At 37.3% G+C, this 19,425-nt stretch overlaps 1 protein-coding gene across 2 annotated transcripts in view; it reads right to left on the bottom strand.

The window, feature by feature from the left end:
* AUH (AU RNA binding methylglutaconyl-CoA hydratase) overlaps positions 1–19,425 on the bottom strand; it is a 161,700-nt gene that overhangs the window by 57,763 nt on the left and 84,512 nt on the right. For both annotated transcript variants that reach the window (XM_068553314.1, XM_068553315.1), the window contains 2 exons: positions 18,963–19,055; positions 17,230–17,286 (listed from right to left, as the gene is read on the bottom strand). In XM_068553314.1, the coding sequence (XP_068409415.1) occupies positions 17,230–17,286; positions 18,963–19,055 (150 nt within the window). The remainder of the gene's footprint in view (positions 1–17,229; positions 17,287–18,962; positions 19,056–19,425) is intronic.

Genomic DNA, 19,425 nt, shown 5'->3' with positions numbered 1-19,425 from the left:
ATAAATAGCTCCTTGCTTTTCATAAGATATCAACTACTTCAACAAGCCAAACCTTCAAGCTGAACAGAAACCCCATAATTTATCACCTAACAGGGTGACTATGACCATTTCCAGATACTTCCTCTGCCTCTGAAATGCTCATGACCAAGTGTAGCTATAAACAGGTCAAGAAATAAATTAATTCCAGGGCACTGGAAATTATGTTCATGAAATGAAAAGGGGCCTTGCTGACATTGCATCACTATTTCTAGACAGTGCACTTCAACATCAAATAAATATCACATCATGGAGATGTGCCAAAAGCCAGTGACCTAGTTTCATTAGGGTGGGAAAGGAATAGCAATCTGTCCTTTGAGACTAGTACCAAAATAGCTTCCTTAAAGCACAGCTTCATGCTTTTTAAAAGTTTTAAATAATCTTTTCATGCAAGGGCAAAAATAATAGCCAGAGCCAGTATCAAATATGAATTTCCTTTACGCACCCCCATAAGTTAATGCTAGCTCTCATAATGTTATCAATATTTTCAAAGCTTGGAAAAAATTAAGGATCAGAAAAATTAAGTAATAAATTGTTTCAACATCTAATAATTGCCTAATATAGGCAATCATACCACACCAGTAGACTAAGATTATTTTTGAGAAACTCCATAAAGATAATTGGCTGACTTTGCCAATGCCACACCCAAAGAAAAATGCAAGTAATACAACACAGAACTTTTTTAAAAGAAGTATCTTTGTATTATATGTATTTAAAAATATAAAGAAATACTGAACTTAGGCACAGTACCATAGAAACAAAATCTGGCACAATATACACTGGAAAAAATGAAGAACAATTACTTTAAGAAGAGCTGGGCACGAAACAAGTCTGAAAGACGCTCGGCCTATGAAACCTATTTACTATGGGATTTTCTTCCTGAAATAAAGAATGAGTTAGGGGTTCATAGTATCACAACCAGGTAAAACAGAATTCAATGTAAAAACATTTAATGGGAAAATAGGGGTATGTCATACTGAAGAAGTGGTATAAACCATAATGAAGATACATATGACCTCTTTAGGCACCAAAAAACATGGAACTGGAACATATATAATACAGCTGACCCTTGAATAACACAGGTTTGAATTGTATGGGTCCACTTACATGAAGATTTTTTTTCAATAAACGTGTAATACAGTATTACACGATCCGTGGTTGGTTGAATCTCTGGATACGCAACTGTGGATATGGAGGGCCAACTATAAAGTTATACACAGATTTCTGACTGCATGGGGGGTTGGCACCCCTAACCCCTGAGCAGTTCAAGGGTCAAGTGTTCAAGAAAATCTGAGAAAAAAAACAAGAAACTGACAGAAATACAATAGCAGTGGATACATTAACATACCTCTCTCCAATCTGACAGACAAAATACAGAAAAACTAGAAAAGAATGTAATTAATAAATATATTACATAAAACTATGTCTAAACCCTACAATCAGAAAGGATACTTTCTTTTCAAAGGCCATGGAATATATTTACAAATACTGGCCAATGCAATTGTTATATGCAAAATGAAACTGTAATCACTTCCTAAAAGTAGTACTACAGAAAACATTATCTGAATATGTTATAATGAAACTAGAAATTGTTAATAGAAAACACCAAAAATAACTTGGAAACTAAAACAAAAACAAAAAAACACACAAGCAAACAAAAACCCTACTCTTAAAGAATAAAATACAAATCTAGAAAATAATATAAGTGCTATATGAAAATGAATGTTAAACAGCTAAAATTAGCTTTAAAATACAAACTTTTTCATCGCTAAAAATGAAGATAAACCAACCAAATTTTTAAGTTAAAAAAGAGCAATGAAAGCACTGAGACAAAGAAAAGGTAGAATTATCACAAAAGCAGGAAGTCATAAATCAGAGAAGAAAAAAACAGTAAAAGGGGGGAAAAAAAACCCATAAACCTAAAAGCTGGTTCTTTCTGTGGAAAAACAAATCATGAAAAACAGAAGAGAACAAAAATACAAATTAAGGAATTAATAAGGGCTAACACCCAAATATGAAAGAAAGTTAAAAGAATTATAAGAACACATGATATACAAGTCTATGTCAGTATATCTGAAAATCTGGGTAACTATATTTCCCAAGAATTGTCAATTATTAAAAGGGAATTTTAAAATCTCAAAATATATCAGGACACAAAAGTAAAATTAATACAAAATTTCAAGGGTATTATTTAATTCCAGTATAATTTCAAGTATACCAGAAAGCAGAAAATTAATAAGGCTTCCAAATCATTTTTAAGATGCTAATATTTAACTGCTACCAAAATCTCACAAGGTAACATATAAAACAAAACTTCAAACTAATCTCTTCTATAAAAATGGATGCAAAAAGTACCATTTCAATATAGGTATATACAATCCAGAAGAATCATTAAGCATGAAAGAATAATATACCATTACCAGAGTAGTTCATTCTAAGAAAACTAGAATCTCTCTATAATAAAAAATCTATCTAAATAATTCAAGTATCAAAAAATTCAACACTATCAATATGTCAAGACATTTCTTTCCTTCATAGGATTATGGATACATATCTCAGTTAAAGCCAGGAGAACGCTTTATAGTGAAACACCAGAAGTTTCTCTGTACTAGTTATAAATAAGACAGGAAGGAGCGATTATCTAAAATATACCATTAAATCAAAAATAGCAAGTCACAGAACAAAATGTATAATATGATCATATTTTTAGGGGAAAAAAATCTACGTAGATCTGTATTAATACGTTGGTAGGTGCACTTTTAAAAGTCTGAAATGACAGGCGACAAACCATTAATAATAATTACTTATTGGGACTAATAGTTCCCTATTGTTTTCATCAAAATTATGTGACATGAGACAACATAAGCAATTGCTTTTAAGAAATCTGTCAACTGCTAAAAGATTAACTCAACTTTGAAACTGCCCCAAACTGCTTCCCATTATTATTTTTATCTCTAATCATACATTATTAGTGATTATATGTTTTCCTTTTAAAAAAATAGAAATATTACTTTTGTGTTCAAATGTTCCAGGAGTTAAATTTTAAAGTAATACCATTACTTTCTTATTGACTGAGGTTATACCACCTCTCACAGAAGACTTCCCCAAAGGGACATGGGCTCTGGGGATGGGGTAGTTCAAGATTTCTCCACTGGAGGAGGCATGGTGGAAGGAGTAGGTGATTTTCTAATGGTGAGATATCAGGAAAGAGACAGCAGAAGGTAGAAGGGGAAGAAAGAGTAGGAAAAGAACAAACCTGGCTGCTGGCAATTGGCTACACGTAATAGGATCAACAAAAGGGATGCCACTAAAGGTTGCCATAAATAGTCATCAAAAGGGTCAAAAGGGTATATTCACAAAGTGCCACGGTAAAATGAAAAAAAAAAAAAAAAAAAAGCGCAAAGTGAGACATGTGATTGTAAAAACACATCCTAGTTTAGCAGTGTAATCCTACATGCAAAAAGCTTATTTAATAGCAGCCAATTTTACAAACAAAGATAAGAAATCTGAATGTTAACAGGATGTTTTTCAGTTCAACCACAATCATGACAGATGATGCACATCTCCGAGTAACAAATAACTATAAACATTGGTGAATCTGTTTCAAAGGAAAGGTGGTCCTTTCAAATACCCATGCCAAAATGCCTTTTAGGACTGGTACTCCTAAGTTTGATTTCATCTTTGTGGGTAATAGATCCTGGAAGTAGTTTGGGGAGATTTCAGTGAATGGAAAAATAACAACAATCATTCTGGGTGTATAGAACTTTTCTGATTATGCTTTCAGTCGTTCGACCAAAATAATGCAAATGAGTTCTAGTTCAAGATGACAACACAGGAGGATCCTGAAACCACCCCTTCCCATAGACACACCAAATCTACAGCTAAATAAGAAACAATGTCCTCTGATAGCCCAAAACTACCCGAGCAATTAATTCCTCCACATTGGGCAAATTAGGAAACAACCCACATTGAAACAGGTAGAAGAGGCTGAGGCACAATCTCACCATTAATCCTACCCCCAGTGCGGTGACACACAATCCGGAGGGAACTCAAAAATCCAAGCTTCTCCCTGAGGAGCAAAGTGTTAGAATCCCACATCAGGCACACCAACTTTTAAGCCCAGCACCTGAGAAATCAAACACCAAAATATCTAGCTTTGAAAGTCAACAGGCTCATATCAACGAGAGTGACAGCTACAGCAAACTGAGAAGCAGTTCTGGTCTCGCACAGACTCACCCGGCTACCCCCTACCAAAGCCAGCACAGAAGCAGCTGCCTGAAAAGTGCCCAGTCTTTCTGTGAAGGAGGCCGATTTAAGGAACAAGCATCTAATTCGATACACATCTAGAGGCCTACTGAAATACTATCTAAAGACAGCTGAGACCACTGGGCACCATCTTTGCACTCTCCCTCTGCCTCACTCCAAGTCACCAGAATCTCCTAAAAATGAGTTTGTATACACAAATCTGGCACCCTGACTTTTGCTGCTCAGGAGATACCCCTTGATCACTAGGCTCTGGAGGCCAATGGAGCTTATGTTCACGGGTCCCACGAGACTATAACAAATAGAGAAAGAGTTTTTAACCAGCTATACACCCCACGGCACAATGGAGAGGTAGCTGAATAAAAGGCCTAGTATTTCTGTGAAAGAAGCCAATTAGCTTGCCTTCATAGCTGGGCCCTGAGGGCCAGCTTCTAATTAAACACACATCAAAGGGCCTACTACAATCTTCTCTAGAGACAAGGAAGCTGCATACCTTCCCACCCTCCATCTGCCCTGCCCCAGGTAGCTGTTGTCTCTGAGAAAGAACCTTGTGCGCACATCCGTCACCCCAGCTTTTGTAGCTGCTGCCTAGAGGACATATCCCTTGATAGTCTGGATGTGCTGACCAGCTGGTCTTGTGTTAACAGTTGAAAAGGACAACAGCAAACAAAGAAACATTTCTTAACTGGCTATCATCAAAGGGTCAGTGTAGAGGGAACAACCAGAAATGCCCATCTCCCAGTCTTCCCCCGAAAGAAATATGTTTGCATACCTTAAAAGCTGCTGCCTAAGGGTCTGGCTTCCAATCAGCCTGAATCCAGATGCTGAGGTCCTCCCCTCTGAGGCACAGACAGGTCCTGGCACACCCTCAACTACTGACAGCCACATGCTTGCACAAAACCAAAGGTTTGACAGACAATAAAGAGCTAGGGCAGGGCTGAACAATAAGGTTCATCTCCAAGACTGGGAGAGTTAGCTGTTTTATCTAATGCATAAAAACTAACACAGAGAATCAAGGAAAATAAAGAAACATAGGAATATATTCCCAAAAAAAGGCCAAGATAAAACCTCAGAAAAAAACCTTAACAAAACAAAGACAAGTGATTTATATGAAAAAGAGTTCAAAATAACAGTCATAAAAATGCTCACTGAGGACAGGAAAAGAATGCATGAACAAAAAGGGATCCCCACAAAGAGACAGAAAATGTAAGACAGTGCAAACAAAAGTGACAAAGTTAAAGAATACAATAACTGGACTGAAAAGTACAATAGAGGGGTTCAACAACAGGCTAGATGAAGTAGAAAAAAGAATCAGGGAACTCACAGACAAGACAGTGGAACTCATCCAATCAAAGCAACAAAAAGAAGAATGAAAAAGAGTGAAGCTTAAGAGACTTATGGGACAACATTAAGTGTACTGATATTCCCATTATAGGGGTCCCAGAAGAAGAAGAGAATGAAAAAAGGGCAGAAAACTTGTTTTAAAAAATAATGGCTAAAACCGTCCCTAACCTGGAGGATAAAAAAGACATCAAGGTCCAGGAAGCCCAGAGAATTCTCATAAAGATAGACCAAGAAAGACTCACACTAAGACACATTATAATTAAAGTGGCAAAAGTTAAAAAGACCTTTTTAGGAGTCTCTTTAGAGAATCTCAAAAGCAGCAAAAGAAAAACAACTTGCTACATACAAAGGAACCCCCATTAAGACCCTGAGCAGATTTTGTAGTATGCAAATAAGGCTATCTTGAGTACAGCTGGACAACAGGAAAGTAACATGCTGCTCACAAAATGAATAATCTGGTTTCTTAAAATACCAAGTTACTAGTTATTAAAAAAAAAAAAAAAAGAAAAAAAACAAAAATGAGAACGATAGACATCAATCTGAGGTCAGTCAAAATCGCTGATTAATTCAATCCCATTACTTATACAATTTGGATATATAAAGCAATAAGGTGAATTTTAATGAAGAAAAGCATGCAGTACAAGTAAACAAAATACTCCTGTAATAGTTAATCTCTAATTTACTTTGTGTAACCCATCTTTGAAGTTAATTTCATTCTATCTCCTCCAGGAGCAGTACAACGGGCCCTCCAAATCCACGGATTCATCCAACCTTCTCCAACCAAAAGTATTCGGAAAAAACAAATCCCAGAAAGTTCCAAAGAGCAAGACTTGAATTTGCCTCATGCTGCCAACTATAGTCATCCCTTGGTATGCAGGATGTATTGGTTCCAGGAGCTCTCACATACACCAAAATCTGCAGATGCTCAAGTTCCTTATATAAAATGGCATAGTACAATGAATACAGTTGGCCCTCTGTATCCGTGGGTTTCACATCCTCGGATTCAACCAACTTCGGGCAGAAATTTCCATACATAGTTGTTGAATCCATGGATGCAAAACCCACGAATACAGAGGGCCAACTGTATATTTATTGAAAAATATCTGCATATAAGTGGACCCGTGCAGTTCAAATCCATGTTATTCAAGGGCCAACTGTCTTTACATAGCCCTTACATTGTATTTATAACTATTTACTTAGCATTTACATTGTATTAGGTATTATAGGTAATCTAGAGACAATTTAAAATATATGGAAGGATGTGCATAGGTTATATGCAAATACTACACCATTTTATAAGGTGTACTATGCCATTTTGAGCATCCATGGATTTTGGTATCCGCAGGGGGTTCTGGAACCAATCCCCCTTGATACCAAGGGACAACTATAATTTACACATTTAGTAATACTCGATGGATGACTACCGGACCTGTGGTCTCAAACTGTGGGAATGAGAGAGACAGTCTCTGGCTTCATGAAGCTTCAAAGATTTGTACCGTTTTATATTTTACATTTACATTTACATTTATGATTTTGAGTTCATTTTGTACAAACTGTGAGATTTAGGTTGAAGTGGGTTTTTTTTTCTCTTTTCTTTTGCATATGGATATCCAACTTTTCCACCACCATACTTTCTCCACTGAACTGCTTGTGTGAATTATCAATTATCAACCAGCCATACTTGCACAGGTCTATTTCTGGATTCTGTTGTGTTCCACAGATCAAAGTGTCTATCTTTTCCCCAATACCACACTGGGTCTGCAGGCCATAAATTCTCTTAGTTTTCCTTAATCTGAGAATATCCTTACTTCACCTTCATTCCTAAAGGACACTTTATCTTGATACAGAATTCTGGGTTGACAGTTCTTTCCTTTTAGCAATTTAGAAATGCCATTCCACTTATTTCTGGAATCCAGTGTTTCTGATAAGGAATCTAATCACTCAAATCATTGTTTTCCTATAAATAATGTTATTTTCCTCTGGCTTTAATTATCATTATTATTAGTAGTAGTATTTGGTCTTTAGTTTTAAGCATTTTGATTATGACGTGTCTGGTCCTGGATTTATCTTGTTTGGGTTCACTAGTTTCTTAAACCCTTAGTTTATGTCTTTCACCAAATTTGTGAAATCTTCAGCCACTATTTCTTCAAATATTTTTTTTCTGAACCACACTCTTTCTCCTTTCCTTCTGAGACTCTTGTGACACAAATATTAAACATTTCAGTATTGTCCTATAGGTCCCTGAGGTTCAGTTCATTTATTCAGGTTTTTTGTTTGTTTGTTTCTCTGTTACTTAGATTGAGCAACTCCTGTTCATTAATCGTAAAGCTCACTCACTCTTTCTTCTGTTGTCTCTATTCTGAAACTTTCTATATTTCCATTTGTTCATGTGGGTAAGGCCTAAAATTCTGAAGTCCCAATATCATGTGCTGGCTAACACCTAGGGATATCAGGTGAACCACAAATGGCCTGACTACAAGTTCTCCTCCCAACTTTGCTCCAATGAACTAAGTCCCCTAGACAAACAACCTTCCTCTCATCAGGAAGACTAGGCATGGTTCCTACTTATTTCTGGGGAGAGGGTTCCAGGTTCCTGCCAGATTGTGAAATTATTCAAACAAAACCAATCACATCCTCCCTAAGGAACCAGGGGGCACACCACCCTCTCATCACTACAAAGCCTGCCTCCCACACTCTTGTTTTTTCACTGTTCCCAAGCACAACCTCCATGTGGTCCTGTGTGCCATGTGGTGGCTTCCCCTGAGCTGTGAGTACATGTGACTAAGAAACTGCTATCAATCACATCTGTCTAGTGTCAGGCATCATGTCATGTGATTGGCCATCCCCAGAGTCCCCAGTGATCTTTCCATGTTTGTTTACGACTATATACCCAGTGTCTACACCAGGGCATGGGTCAACAAGTATTTGCAAATTAAGTGAATAAATATACCTGGAACCCAGCGTGCGAGCAAAGGGGGCAGCAATAGGAGAGAAGGTTAGAGAAGTGCTGGGGACCCACGTTACATGCCTTATAAACTGAGGCTTATAGCTGACAGAATCCACACTATTTTCTCAAACTCACAATTCCCAGTTTCAACTGCTTTATTCATGTTTGATTCCAACAACTTTATAATAGAGCAGTTATGATACTTGTACACGTTTAATCTCTCCTACCAGATTTTAGATGGGCATTTTAAAGGAACACTGCTGAGTCATCTATATCTATACCTGTATCTACATCTATTGATATATCTATCTGTTTCCTCTACAACAACTAACAATACGTCCTGTCGACAAATAACTTCCAAAACCCCCTAATTAGAAAAAAGTAAAGTGGTCACTGAATACATTTTAAAAGTACAAAGAAATGAGACCGCACAATGTATGAGGTGTGTTCGTAAATGTACCAGACTTCAGAGAGCAGAACGAGTGCTGGCCTTTACAGGTCACTTAGGAATCAGTCCATTAAATCCAGCAGTGCTATCCATTGCTCACAACACTGGTAAATGTTTGACATTATATAAGCCTCTTAAGAAAAGCAGTCTTATTTTTATTGTTATACTTTTCTTCTTCCTGAAATAGTATGACCTTATTAATCAGATTTGGCACCGAAAGGTCTCTTGCTATTTATGAAAATCAAATTCACCCTCACAGGATCAAGATGAGTCACTGCTGAAGATATTCAAAAGAATAAGCTCAGATTCTGATGTATGTTCTAGGAAGATTTCAACAAAAGTTATAAACAAAACTTTCCACAATGACAACTGTGTTCAGGACAACACACACACTGGATTTAAAAATCTGTCATTACTTCATAGATGCACCTTAAAATAGAGTTCCTGGACACCATGCCAAGAGACTGCCTTATTGCTAAACACAGCCTACAGTGAGACATGCAGTGATGCCCCAAACCCCTCACCCTGGGGAGGAGAAAAAGACAAGACTGGGGACTCTCATTCTGGTCCTGTGAAACCTGAGTGCTCTCATTTCCTTCCTTCCTTTTTTTTTTTTCATAAAAAACTCATTTTTCTTTCTTCCTTTCTTTTTTAATTTGGGAAATAGTCAATACCAATGATAATTATTAAAGATTCTTTTCCTGAAAACTTTCCAAGAAGAGAATGCTAAAAGTATACCCACAGTTAGTCACCACCTTAACCAAGTGATCAAAGTTATTGTCACCCAAAATGGGACAACCTAACTTTAAGTGCCATCAAATGAAAAGAAAAGAAAATATAGAGCATGGCCCATTTAGCATTCTTGGCAAAAATTTTTTATCATAAACCTAAACGTGAGGAAATAACTCAGTCAAATCCAGAATGAGCAAACTTAAATAATTTGCTTGACTTCTTTTAAAAAAGATTAGTGTTAAAAAAAAAAACAACAAAAAGAGATGGAAAACTTACTGAGATTAAAACAACAAACAAACAAAATTGCAATGTGTGGCATTTAAATGAATCCTGAATTGGAAAAGCAAAACAAAAAGACCACTACAAACAACATTCTGAACCTGAGGTAATCCGAATATTAATAATAATGTTAGTATGTTAGGTGTTATAACAGTGTTGTGGTTATATGAGTCCTTTCTTATTCTTATGAAAAGCATACTGAAATATTTAAAGGTTCACCTGGTTATTTTGAAATGGTTTGGCAAGAACACAATGGATGTGCATATGAGAGAGGGAGGTGGAGAGTGGAAGGAGAGGGGCATGGGGTGGGGGGACAGATCTTGGCAAAGGGTATAAAGAGTTTCCTTTTACTGCCTTTCACATTTCCTAAAGTTTGAATATTTCCGAAATAAAAAGCTAGAGAGAATGAAAGAGAACCACAGAGCAATGGACATCTTGTCCACAGTGATGTATACCCAAGCAAGAAGCCTTAACAGTTTTCTTAGATATAATAAGGTTTCTTGACATATACCCCAAATCCTCTAGTAGAAGATGTAAGAAACAGAGGCCAGGAATAAAAGAATCTGCCACCATTTTCTGTGCAAACTTCCAGAAATTTCCTAAACTGTCAAATAACAGAATTCTAATCCTCTGAACTTGTTTTACTGCATTCTTATAAATGTGTTAAAGGGTGGTATTGTTTGGGGAGCTATTTCCAAAAGAGAAGTTTATTTTCTAGTACTGGAGCGTTCTCTCAGTTGGGAAGAAGATAGGAAGTTTAGCTGTTTTCTTAAAGGTGAAAATAATAAAGAACAGAGTAGGGCTATTTAGTGTATAAAAATCCTTAATATAATTTAAGAATATTACAGGAAGATCCTAGGGTAACAATATTAAGGATTTTTAAACTGGTTTTAAATCATTAACATCGTATTTTATAATATCTGTCTATACTTAAATATATATATATATATTACAAATAAAAGTACTGGTTTAAGTATATGACAGTCAATTACATTCCATTTTTATTATATCTGATATAATACAATTTAAAGAAGTTCAATTTGGCTTTAGTATGTTTCCACCTTCCTTCACATCTTACTTTTCATTAACTATGTAATTTTAATGATCAAGTAAAAACTGAAATTTAGAACACTAATCTAAAACTTGCATTATAGTAATGGTCCATTAATATGCTCATTAGGACTATTACTATATCTGCAAAACAATCGCTTTATAATTTAACTTGTTTTATTTTAAGAAAATTTACAAAATATACCCTAAAAATAATCACATTGTTATTCAGACTCAAGTTCAAGTAAAAAAAAAAAAAAAAAAAAAAAGAAAGAAAGAAAACTAAATGCCAGGTTTTGATTACAGTTTCCCAGTAAACTGTTATCACAAAAGTGCAGAAGTGATAATAATATGACAACTAAGAGCATCAGGTTAACTCTTTTGTGGCTGATCAAACATACAGTAAATCCAAGTGGGGAGATAGTTTCACTTGGATTAACATATGGAACCATGAGCCTGTAATAACTTAGAAGAGCATTCTTTGTTAGACTTATTTTCATATGTCTTCTAGACTGGATGGAGTTCACACATTTTCCCCCAAAATATTTATTTCATCCATAGTATTAAAAAGGAAAGCAAAGCATTATTTCTTTCCACAATACTCTCCCTGTATTTGAATTCTCCCCACTTACATTCTACCCATCTTCTATTCGCAACCACCCTTGTCTGAAACAGATGAAAGGCTGGGACCACTGACAGTGAAGAAAGGCTCACTGATGAGGGTCACGAGCACCTGGCTGCTCAATGAGCATCTACGACAGGAAGCAAGTTAGGCACCACCAGGAAGGGAGAAAAAAATTCAGTGTAGTCTACTGCGTCTATTATAGTAAGCTCTTTATAACACTTAACCGCAATGTTTACAGTCAAAAAAAAAAAAAAAAAGGACATCTCAGAGATCATTTTAGACATAGCAAATTCACCAATTTAAAAACAGTTTTAAGAAAAAAATTAGCAGTATTTTCATATGAGGATCACCTAAGACAGCAGTCCCCAACCTTTTTGGCACCAGGGACTGGTTTCGTGGAAGACAATTTTTCCATGGACCAGGGTGAGGTGGGGGGATGGTTTCAGGATGATTCAAGTACATTACATTTATTGTGCACTTTATTTCTATTATTATTACATTGTAATATATAATGAAATAATTATACAACTCACCATAATGCAGAATCAGTGGGAGCCCTGAGCCTGTTTTCCTGCCACTAGATGGTCCCATCTGGGGGTGATGGGAGACAGGGACACCCAAAATGTGTTGCCTATGCCCAATCTACTCCGTAATCTCTTTTTGGTTGCTGTCACCGCAGAAAACCCTGCTTCACAAAGATAGGTTGTTGGAAATGGAAGCAGGGTTTTCCGTGTTTTTGTGGCAATCTCAGGATATTCCGCCTTGACTTTAATCCAGAATGTATGGAGATTTGAAGTTGTCTCAAACATACTTTTGAGGCCACTGTCATTTGTGAACTCAAGCAGTTGATCCTCTTCTAGCACGCACAAAGTCGATTCACCTGGCTTGTTCACAAATGGGTTGCAGATCTATTCCTTCCCAGTTCGGGGGTCTTCTGTGGTTGGGAAGTAATGCTCAAACTCTTCCGAAAGGTGAGATAGGTGATCACGCACCAGCTGGGAGAAAGAAGGCCCTGGCTCAGTCTCTTCCAAAATCTCTGCTAATGTATGAAACACGTCAAAAATTCCAATGTGCACTCGTTGCCCCCATAATTCCAGTTCGGCTTTGAATGCAGCCACTTTATCTGCCGACTTGAACACCGTTGTCGTTCTCCCCTGAAGTGACAGAGTGAGTTCGTTGAGCAGGTTGAATATGTCACACAAGTAAGCAAGTTTTGCGACCCATTCTGTGTCACTGAAATGCGCTGCCAGTGGTGACTGTTTTCCTAAAAGAAATCTCTGGAGCGGCTCTCGTAACTCAGAAACTCTGGCCAGTGATCTACCTTCAGAAAGCCATCTCACTTCTGTGTACAAGAGAAGACGTGTGTGCTCTGCGCCCATCTCCTCACAGAGCTGCTTGAACAGACGTGAGTTAAGGGCACGTACTTTAATGTGGTTGATAATTTTAATCACATCCTGCAAAACACTGTTAACTTCAGGTGACATTTTTTGGCTAGCCAGCATTTCTCTATGGATGACACAGTGCGTAGACTCACATTCAGAAGTGACCTCTTTGACCCGAGTAGAGTAGTGAAACCAGAAAGCCGTCCAGTCATGGCAGCCACTCCATCCGTGCATATACCAACACAAAATGACCAATTCAGTTTTCCTGATATGTAATCATTCAGAGACATAGTTCTGCAGCTGCGGTGTTGGTTGGCAACAAAAGTGCACATAACATATCCTCATGCACATCCTCCTGAAAAATATATCGCATAAAAACAAGCATCGTTGCCTTGTTGTCAACATCAGTAGACTCGTCAACCTGGATTGTGTACCACGGTGACTCATTAATCCTCTCTAACTATTGTGCCTCAGTATCCTCTGCTATTTCATCAATTCATCTAGTTATGGTGCTAGCCGAAAGAGGAACATGTGCCACCTTCTGAACTGCAGCCTCTCCTAAAAGTTCACGACAAATGTCCTTAGCAGCAGGCAGGATCAACTCTTCACCAATAGTAAAGGGCTTCTTAGCTTTAGCAATGCAGTTAGCCACTAAGAATGATGCTCTCAGAGCAGACACATTTGATGAAGTTGCGGCCTTCAATAATTGCTTCTGTCCTTCGTGTTCACATTTTTTTTTCTTTTGAAAAATTCCAAAGACTTGTCTTTTGATGCAGGGTGCTTGGTCTCCATGTGGCGAAGCAGTTTTGAAGGTTTCATGGCTTTGCTGGATAGCCAGTCACCACATATTATACAAAGCGGGCTTGGAGAATGTGAATCACCTGTTGCAATGAACCCATAATTTAAGTAGGACTCTTGGTATTTTCTTTTAAATGCAGCTTTCTTTTTGTTGGCAGTCTTAGAGTCTTCGGCTGTCTCCTCATTAGGTTTCTCCCCCTTTTCAAAGCAGCTCTCCAGTGATGTTTGTTTTTTACTCATTTTGGCTAGGGTTAGCTTGTGGGCTTACGTGTGACTGAGACGAGTGCGCAGTGTGGGAAAGAGGCGCAGACGGAAGTGGTAAATAAAATAATGGGCGGGCCACACACAGACTAAAATAAGTATCGGATTCGACTTCAAGCCTGCCACCAGATACAGCTGAAGTACATCAACTCACTTGCCACTATAAAGCCTGCTACCAGATGCAGCTTAATTGTCACTTGCCACTCACTGATAGGGTTTTGATATGAGTCTGCAAGCAACTGATTTATTATGGTCTCTGTGCAGGCAAACCTCTCTGCTAATGATGATCTATATTTGCAGCCGCTCCCCAGCGCTAGCGTCACCACCTCAGCTCCACCTCACATCATCAGGCATTAGATTCTCATAAGGAGTGTACAACCTAGATCCCTCACATGTGCAGTTCATAGAAGGGTCTGCACTCCTATGAGAATCTAATGCCGTCGCTGAGGCGGTATGCGAGCAATGGGGAGTGGCTGTAAATAAATACAGATGAAGCTTCGCTGGGTTGCCCCGCTGTTCACCTCCTGCTGTATGGCCTGCTTCCTAACAGGCCATGGACCAGTGACGGTTCATGGCCCGGGGGTTAAGGACCCCTGATCTAAGAGAAAGGGGAGGAGAGAAATGAAATTGGAGAAAATATCTGCGGATTAAAAAACTTCTTCTATGCATAGGACAGAAGAGGATTTTCTCCATAAAATTTTCAGAAATAGCTCCTTTAGATATACTTAAAAAAAAAAAATCCTTACTTAAAACAAACTGTTCTGCTATTATTAAAAACAACAACAACAACAAAAAAAAACAGGCTTTACTTGGGGTATTTTAATAGCCATAATGCTAATATAAGACTGAAGCAAAAATTGTGCATGTACCTCTTATTATCTAAATGTGAGTATGTGGCCTTATACAAAATTAGATTCATTTTCAATAAAAAATTCAGTACTACATAATTACATGCACTATGAGCTATAAACTTGAAAGCTTCATTATATTAAAGGAGCAACTAATATTCCTTCAGACTCACTTAGAAAAAAAGGGAAGAAAACAAAAAGACAGAAAACTATCCTTTATAAACAAATGGAAAATGTTAAAGCATTCTGAGTTTTATAACAAATAAATTTGTTAAGGACCCCAGAGAACTTAAGTACACTGGGAAGAAAATGCTAATTTCTAGACCTAATATGACACAGGCAGCTCCCAAGGGAAGACGGAAGGAGCTAAAGCTACCACCTTCATTTCTTAGTATAATCAATTACGCTTTTTGCATCTAATCAAACCCAACTATACTCTCACACAACAGTATTATCTTCTGGTGGTTTTAATACAAAACATTTCATATCCGGGACTTGGTAAATATTCAAATTATCAAGTTCATTTTCCTTCCATCCCCTATCTCTGCCACCTACTAATTCCCTTTCCAAAAAAATTACTTAAACATTAAAAACCACTGTATTAGTTTCCTATGGCTGCTGTAACAAAATTACCAAACTTGGTGGCTTACAACAACAGAAATTTATTCTCTCATAGTTCTGGAGGCCAGAAGTCCAAAATTAAGATGTTGGCAGGGTTGGTTCCTCCTGGAGGCTCTGAGGAAGAATCCCCTAGCTTCTGATGGCTGCCAGCAATCCTTTTTCTTCCTTGACTTGCAAATGCATCTCTCCAATCTCTGCTGTCTTTGTCTTCACAAGACCTTCTTCTCTTTGTTTTTTTCTTTTTTTTGAATCTTCCCCTCTTCTTATAAAGATACTTTTCACTGAATCTGAGGTTCATTCAGATAATCCAGGATGATCTCATCTCAAGATCCTTAAGTTAATTACATCTGCAAAGACCCCTTTTCCAAATAAGGTCACATTCATAGGTTCCAGATTGACATATCTCTCAGGGGACCCACCATTCAATTACAGTCACTATCTATCTGGGCTCAGTCATATCCTAATTTTGAATAAATGCTTACTTCTTTAAAAGAATTTCAGAAACATGTCATATCATCCTTTTTCTAAACCTTGTATTATTTCACATATTTTTATCTGATAATTCTTTTCAATTGGGTCTATTTTCTTATAAATCCTTTTAGCGTTTTCATGAGTCACTGTTAAAAGAGACTGGCATGGTAAAACAGGTAGACAGTAAATGCTTTTACCTACAAGAATATTATTTTTGCGGATTACCAAAGTAGAAAACTCAGTGAGTCTTATATATTGATCTGGGTAGTCTTCAGTTTCACTGAATTATGTTTTAATCTCTACCTATACACCTTAACCAGGACAAATATTCTTATAATGATAAGGTTAAACATATAATTTTAACTTAGGTACAAAGGAAGTGTTTGAACACTGCCTTTAATTTTTACATTATTACTGTTATTTCATTCATAAACTAATAAGTTATCAATGTGCACATCCTCAGGTGAAGTCAACTTTTTGAAAGAACGACTTCACAGAATGCGAATGTCTCCAAATTCTCTGCATCAGACGAAAGAACAAAAATTTCACATTTATCTGGTGATGCAGATTTCATTATCAATGGTGGAAAAGTACTTTCTTAAATGAGTCTTCCAACAGAAGCTGCTCACCTCTCTTGTAGTAACAGAAGAAACAACACCTCCTCAGCTCCAAATTCAGGCTACCCACCGACCCTAACCTTTGTCCAGCTGCAGAGAAACACAAGTAAGCTGGCACGAAGCCTGGGAAGCCCTGCCCCCTCCTCCACTGGGGTCTGACTGTGTGTATAAAGCTCTCTGAGGGCGCACACATTTACATACTCACATAAAAGTTTCAAAATATCGGTGCTATCCTTCAAGAATAATGTGACTGATGCAATAATTTCAAAGTTCAGAAATCTAACAGAAAAGCACAGGACACAGCACAAAAAGAGAGCAACAGGCAACACGTCTGCAATCTTCACACCTACGGAAGCTGAAGAATGCATTTTGAATAAGGACTCTGCTACAGAAGCAAACATCACAGCATGAGTCTCTTTACCCAAAATGTTGCCTTTTCAACTAACATCTTTTTGCCCTATGCTCTGTTTTGAGGAACAAATCAAGATGGGCATGAACAATTCATACCTCCACCAGGAATAATTGCCAACTTTGTTTCAACCAGGCCCATTTTTGCAGAAGAAGCTAAAAAGGAAAGAAGAAAATTAAGTAACATCCACATCATCAAATTCAAATATGATGACCTGAAAAAGTTAGGAAAATAAGCTACAAATATTCTGTTTACTAATTAAATTTGTGTCACAAATCTTTTTAAAAATCACTTCAGAAGGCATTCAGTTATGGAAATAAGTAAACATTCTAAATGATATATACTAAGAGATTCACACGACATTTTCTGTTAAAAACTGCTTGGCAGAGAATTAATTTTTGATGCAGAAAGACCAGGGTTGTGACTACATAATTTGACCTGATACTGCCAAGTCATGTTTGAAGGCTTAGATCTCATTAATTCTTCAGGATGAGGAGAGAGGCTGTGTCTGACAAGTATGAATTCTTTAGCTGCCTGAACAGTCCTCCAGATCAAACAGCTTAATATATCATATCAGATATGGCAACTTTTCAAGACCAAATCTCTAGTTACTTCTGACAAATGGCTTTGCTGTTCTGACAGCTGGACAGGGTTCCTCTTTCCATGTTTGTTTTCACGGCTACTTTAAAACATCTTAATTATTTCTTTATTTGCATATCCAAATGTACTTGGACTACTTCCCATATCCTGATTCCCAGAACTTGCATTCTTTCAGAAATGGATTACGTGTAACTTGGCTTTTCAGTTTAAAACCCAATAATCTCAGTCAAGAAAACAGAGATCTAACATAAAGTGAAAAGGGGGAAAAGTACACATGGATTAGCAACTGTAAATTCCAAGAGCCAGTTACCATAAAATTAGTAAAAACATAATTATATTGACTCTACATTTAACAGGCAGCTCCATCAGAAGAGACAGTGGGAACCAGGGGAAGAACCGTGACAAATATTTGCTGCCTACTTCGCCCAGCCCTTGATCCCAGAGCCCCTGTATGTCACCCCTGTAAGGGACAAGGATACAGACAGCACTGTGACCATACAGAAGAGAGTGTTGAGGACAGCACTGGCAGCATGCAGTACGCTGGCAGGATAACAGAAGTGAGAGCCGTGAGGCCAGACTGCCTGGGTTCAAACCCAGCTCATCATGGATCTGGGTCTATTTTCTTCACCTGTCTCTGCACTAGCTTCCTCAAGCACCACAATATGTACCTATCTCACAGGGCTGTTAGGCAGATTAAGTGAGCTAATATGTGTCAAGTATTAGCTGAACACCAAGTCAATACTCAGCACGTGGTTAGCACTAATTGTTTCCTTCATTATTTTCATAAACACTTCATCCAGTCTTCAGAAAACCATGCAGGAAGAAAGTGAGCCTCAAAGAGATTAAGTTATTACTACTATAGCTAACAATAATTATGTGCTTGGACTAGTCATATGCTGTACACGAACTCATTTAATCTTCACAACAGTAACCGTCATTTCCCCCATTTCAGAGGAGGAAACTGATCTAAAAAGGGCAGGACCTAAGATCCAAATGCAGTTCTGTCTGACCCAATTCCTGTTCTCCTTTCCTCCTGCTAAGACTGAACAAGATACTGTAAAAGACTGTTTTCATAACTGGGAATTTTAAATACTTCATTAAGCCAACAGGTGATTTCTTCTACATGTTCTATTCAACAACAGGAAAAAAATAAAATATTTGGAACGATCTGAAGAGTAAGCACAAACCTCATTTTTAAAAAGTTATGTTTTTATATAGGATTAATTCTCACCTGCTACTCTTATATCACATGCTAAAGCCAGTTCAAGTCCACCACCTAAAGCGAGTCCATCCATTGCTGCAATGGTTGGCACTGGAAGATTAGCTGAAATAGAAAGAAAGATTTTATGCTTCTTCAGTAAGAGTGTTACCTTACTATGCAATTTATTTTACATTTTTTTCTGTGAATATAATTTTAAATGGAATATCGTCTATAGACTTTTGTATCCCTTTTACTTTTAACTAAATAAGCATTTCATTCTTCGTTATTCTAGAAAATGTAATGATAGTACAGGGTTTCATCACATAAATATGCAGTAATATCTTTAAATCTTACCATATTATTGAAATACATTCATAAATATTTTCTGTTGAATTAACAGAATCACAGTTCTGATTCTGTAATCTTCAAGCCTGAAGTCTTTTATGAGATGTTCTGGTTCACACAAATTTCAAGTTCAAATGACTTAGGTATA

Source organism: Eschrichtius robustus, chromosome 10 (genome assembly GCF_028021215.1).
Source record: "Eschrichtius robustus isolate mEscRob2 chromosome 10, mEscRob2.pri, whole genome shotgun sequence".
Lineage (NCBI taxonomy): Eukaryota > Metazoa > Chordata > Mammalia > Artiodactyla > Eschrichtiidae > Eschrichtius > Eschrichtius robustus.
This window is presented reverse-complemented; position numbering and strand designations above follow the sequence as displayed.